This window comes from Priapulus caudatus, unplaced genomic scaffold, assembly GCF_000485595.1.
Source record: "Priapulus caudatus unplaced genomic scaffold, Priapulus_caudatus-5.0.1 Scaffold545, whole genome shotgun sequence".
NCBI lineage: Eukaryota > Metazoa > Priapulida > Priapulimorpha > Priapulimorphida > Priapulidae > Priapulus > Priapulus caudatus.
The window spans coordinates 156,762-161,980 of NW_014577606.1; the positions used below are offsets into that span (position 1 = coordinate 156,762).

General features: G+C 39.1%; 1 protein-coding gene across 1 annotated transcript in view; it reads right to left on the reverse strand.

Annotated features, from left to right (window-relative positions):
- Positions 1 to 318: 318 nt before the first annotated feature.
- The window catches only part of LOC106811494 (uncharacterized protein C20orf194-like), an 11,170-nt gene continuing 6,269 nt past the window's right edge, over positions 319 to 5,219 (reverse strand). The window contains exons 12-18 of the mRNA XM_014815134.1: positions 3,955 to 4,068; positions 3,325 to 3,576; positions 2,702 to 2,880; positions 2,094 to 2,314; positions 1,915 to 1,980; positions 1,247 to 1,340; positions 319 to 1,057 (exon numbers count right to left, since the gene is read on the reverse strand). Coding sequence (XP_014670620.1) covers positions 948 to 1,057; positions 1,247 to 1,340; positions 1,915 to 1,980; positions 2,094 to 2,314; positions 2,702 to 2,880; positions 3,325 to 3,576; positions 3,955 to 4,068 — 1,036 coding nt within the window. The 3' untranslated portion in view covers positions 319 to 947. The remainder of the gene's footprint in view (positions 1,058 to 1,246; positions 1,341 to 1,914; positions 1,981 to 2,093; positions 2,315 to 2,701; positions 2,881 to 3,324; positions 3,577 to 3,954; positions 4,069 to 5,219) is intronic.

Consider the following 5,219-nt stretch of genomic DNA (forward strand, 5'->3'; position numbering starts at 1 on the left):
CGTTTTTTCGTTATCATGACTTCATGACACTGTCTTTATGCAACGCTTTCATGATTGTCTCAGTATGGTGGCACAGTGGCTCTAATCAGTAACATTTTCGTTGCGTAATGGAATCTCAGTCATTCAGACGTGGCACTGCGACAGATCTATTATATTGTATCTGTATTTCCCTGCAGTTGTCATCTCACACACTCAGACGTCACAGCTGTAGGAGACTGTTCGAGTTTGTCAGCAGACTGGTATGAGTTCGTAGGCTAATTATAAAGACATAACAACAGGCACCTTTATATTCTGGATAAAACGTTGCTCGTAGAGCTGTATATAACAAAGTTTTACGTTTAGCATAGCACAGCATAAACTATTTTATAATACTCTAAACTTCACTTTAAAAAACGATTTAACAACTCTAAATTAACAAGACACAAAAACACAACATACGTTTTAATTCAGAATAAAATGGTTAATAAAACATAATATAGTTTAACTTTATAACCAAAACGAGCAGGGATGCTGACATCAAAATTGGCTTCCAAAGACATCACGTGTCCATTATAGTAGATTTCAATTTCTAGACAATGAAATATGACTCAGTTATATCTTCAGAGAAACTGCCTCCATGCCCACAGCAACAGGACGACAAAACATAGAAATCTAAGAATATCTAAAATACGTAGAGGATTACAGATTCTCAGCACTAAGCTAACACTCCTACAAACGACTCACACTATGTACAAAAACACTCACATGTGTTCATTGTTTGCTGAGGAAAGTTTGAACGAGCCGATTATTTGGCACTAGAGAAAAACACATTTTTAATTGCCCAAGATATTCAGTAACAGGGTGCCATTATATACAAAAACCCACATCCACTCCTAAGACCAATGGCCGCATATATGTTTGCCACCCCCCTAAAAAATTTTGACGTGGCCATTTATATTTTTAGTAAACTAGCAAATAGTGATGATGTTCTTGGCAAGCAGTTCATCAATGGTCCTGTTGAAGGTGTCAACTTCCTTATTCCACTCTGACATGTGCTCTGACACGAAGCGTGGCATACCTATAAACTTCTTAAGGAAAGTACAGCTCAGTGTGCTAGAGAGTAGAAAGTTCTACGTTAATAATTATTCTTGTAGATATTATTATTATTATTATTATTATTATTATGCCTTTATTATGCCTATAATTAGATAAGTTATAATGTGCGAGTTCAATCATGAACAAGAATTTGGATGTTTGGCAAAGATACACGGATGTAGCCGAGATCGAGTTCCATCCAGGCTTACATAGTGAGCACCATTGTAAAACCAGCCTGCTGGCAATGCATCATGTCGTCTGCGCTTCTGCGAAATAAAACGAATAATTATAATACTTTAATTACAAATAATAAATTTACTTGGCATTACGGCAGGCCAATTATATGCCCAAATGGTTTTCAACCAACATATACCTACCTACTTATTGCCTTTTAGCTTCTTATGATATGGAAAATACACATAGTATATTATGTATTAGAAGATGATTTAATTATTAATAGACCTCTCACAACTACAACACGAACCAACTGCTACAACATACTCCACTGCCTCATCTGACTTTCACCTCTGCCAGTTTGCTAAAAAATATCCATGGTAAATTAACAATATTGCTAAATACCATGAATTCAGTAAGTGGCCTTGAGCCGTTTGCAAGAACAAAATTGAAATTTAAAAAATGTATCAAATAAATTATAGGAACTGTATTGAAGTATATATATTATAATTATGCAAGTTTGTGGGCTGAATATATACCCCGTATAGTGCTGCCACCATGAGGAAATCACTGGTATTAAATACATAGTCATATAGATTGCCAGCAGATGAAAATTACGGTAACATTTATGCATATCTATGTCACTAAGTAACCTTCTTCCCATACCTGTATTTGTGCTATGTGGTCTGCAGATATGCTGCCAGCAGTGAGTAACTCCCTGCGCGTTGGCACCTGAAAAGAGAACCGGAATGGAACCTAACTTGGACTTCTCTATACGGAAATTCTAATTAAATGGACTTAACGTAAATGTAATAGCATTAAAATGTGACATTTTATAAAGATACCAGCGGCAAACAATTCCTCATCCAGTCCTCCAGTTCCAGCTTTGATAGACAGAAGCCCTCAAACACAGCAATTCCCTTGGCTGCAGCTGCATAGGTGCTGTCACCATGGTGATGGTTGCTTCCCGTGGATTTAACCGGCTTACATCTGACATTCTTTGCTTGAATATTACCGTTTGTGGCACAGTACTCAAGGTGTACTGTTACGTTACCGTCAAGTGAATCTGGAATTCAATGCGAAAAGGTGAAATGTTGAATGCTTTAAAGGAATAGTTTTAACCAATAGAGCACTCACGTACTAAATGCGCTTATACTAAATAGTTTTTACCAACATTTCTTGCTTAAAGATACGCTGAACCATCCTTATCTATGTAGAGTAGTTTTACGTATAGTGAAACAAATTGTAGAAGAAAGAACAATCTATCAAATGTTCATAATATCTGTCAAAGTACATCTACTGCTGTAAAGCAATTAGGAATATTTCATTCTTATCCATAAAAATATAATGAAGCTGTAAAAATCATCTGATCATATAAAGATAAGGAAGCTATGAAATCTGCTTGATAAAGGCAATAACTTAAATGACAAAAAAAACATACAGGTGTACGTACCTGTCCCAGTGCAGGGGAATCGACCAGACACCAGGTAAACGCCTCTCAGCTGTCCACGTTCACTGCTTACATTTAAAAGCTTAACTTGAGCCGTCAGTCTTTCGGGGTCTACGTGACCAGTGAAATGCAGCACAACCCTATCGAGCTTAGAATGCACACAAAAGCATCTCACATCTTGCCTGCAAATGATACAGATACAGAACTAAAGCTGCAGTGTTTTCAGTGGGAGCTGTAGTGTTAGCGTATGTGATGTACAGGTATCCCGTGCCTTGGTCACGCAGTGGTCACACTTACCCATGCTACTTATTCTGCCATCTATAGTATATAGCACCTAGCAAAAATGCTAAATTGGCATTGTTGCAACTAGAGCGAGTGTATGTTCAGAGTACAGACACGGTTATGTTTCTAGTTGTAACATACTGACATATACCATGTGGTGGCATTTTTACGTAGCTTTACCAAAGAACAAAACTGAAATTGCTATTTAACACTTGTAAGACGTTATAAGTAAAACCAATGAGTTAATATCCAAGTAAAGAATAGAAAGTGTAGGCACTGTGTAAGTTAATTGAGTAAATACACACTCAACCAACCCTGAGAAGACAAGCATTAAAATAACATACCAGTCGGGTCTTGATAGGTAGCGAGCGCGTACATTTCTTGCCTCGCTGAAAACACTCGCTGACAGGATTGCATCCAGATCGCCCGACTCTGACAGGCATCCGTCGGGGGCAGTGATGACAGATATCGGAGGCTGCATCTTAGAGAGAAAGCCGCGTACGAGCTGGTTCCAGGGGCTGCTGACGACGTCCGTTATCACAACGTTATTGACCCAGCCCGACGAAAGGAGCTCTCCGAAGCCAGGCACTAGATTCCTGAAAGAAAATACCGCTACAGTGTGGCACCCTTCGTTATTGCTGGATCACACTCGACCATGAAGAATATTAATGTTAGACTCATGTATTGTTTTATAGTGCCTTGGCTCAAAATGTGTAGCATAGGCCTTTGGAAACTGTTGACATGCAAATTTTGTACGTGTTTTTACAACTTATTTATTTATGTCAATTAAAACGCAATTCTGTGGTCCTTGTGGGAAGTTTTAAGGTCAGCCCAATCACTAAATAACGTTAGTGATTTAACACTGGTCCTGTAGCTAAACGTTTAGTTTCACATTAAAGGCTTTTGCTACATCGAAACTCTAGCCAGTTTTGGCCGTCTTTGTCTTGCAGCAAGACAAAAAAAAACCATGGTACCTGCCAGCCATGAACACAGCATTCGTATCAACAGCAATCGTCACAGCTCCGATGAGCAGGCCATCACCTGGATGCGATAGCACAGCATTTACCACTGCACACGTGTCTGTTAACCTGTCAACAGCAATATGAATTAATAATCATATGATTCAATAACGAGTGACTCCAGCTGTCATGGCTGCTGTGTTAGCAGAAAGGGAACTATCCAGCCAATCGCGTAGCTCAAAAGATATCCTCTACTTCTACCATCCTAGACGGTATTCTAAACATGCATGAAACTGCGTTTTACGATTCACGTTTACTTGCATTTTTTTCATCATAAAAAATATTTTGGAACTCTCTTTAGGTAAGTAAAATGACAAGAGTTGGATATTTGAATATGATGATCGGCAAGCGGTATATTTGAATTTTTTTGGAATTTTCAATTTTTGGATATTTTTGGATTTTTTTGAAACCCTCTAAAAGTGACCGCAGTCGCACATTTTTCACTCCGAAATGTGAAGAGCGGGCGGGTGACCCGAACCAAAGGTAATTTTTTGGTCGGCCTTATTAGCCAATAAATGATGTGAGTACCCAAGAAATGTATGATGACAAATTTTTCTTCTGCCAAAATCATGATGATTTTAATGAAACAACAACAAGTAAAATATTATATAATACAGAAAAATGTGCAAGGAAATGCGGTATTTTTAGGCGTTATTTTCATTTTTCTTTCAAACTCGAGGGGGGGGCACCCCGCATCCCCGCTCCGCTCCGTGCAGCGCTACGCGCTGCACTACGCTATGCGCAGCGCTCCGCAGTCACTAACACGGGCGTAAATCCCGGGGGGATGGGGGGATGCATCCCTTGAATTCCCATGCTCTTGAAGGAGGGGGGATGGCCTGTACAAATATCCCCCCTGAGATTCAAAAAAAGAGAGAAAAAAAGAAAGGAAGAAGAAGAGGTAAGAGGATTCCGATTTACCAGACAGGTTTATCAGCGTGGGTTTTAGGTGCTACAGTTCAATGAGGCTGCCACACAGTCGGCAGATTCGTAGATTGGGCAGAATTGGATTGCTGGCAACACAGCCATAGCCTTCATAGACTATGCTAGGGCTTGGCTTGCTGTTCATAGACTTGAGTTTGCTTACATCGTGAGATTTCAGAAATTTCACCGATTTTACTGCTCTAGCTATCAAACGCAGCTTTTTATAATAGCTACAGTAAAAACCCGCGTATAAGAACATAGATTTTTCCAAGTTAGCCTCAATAGGTTCTTATATAAAT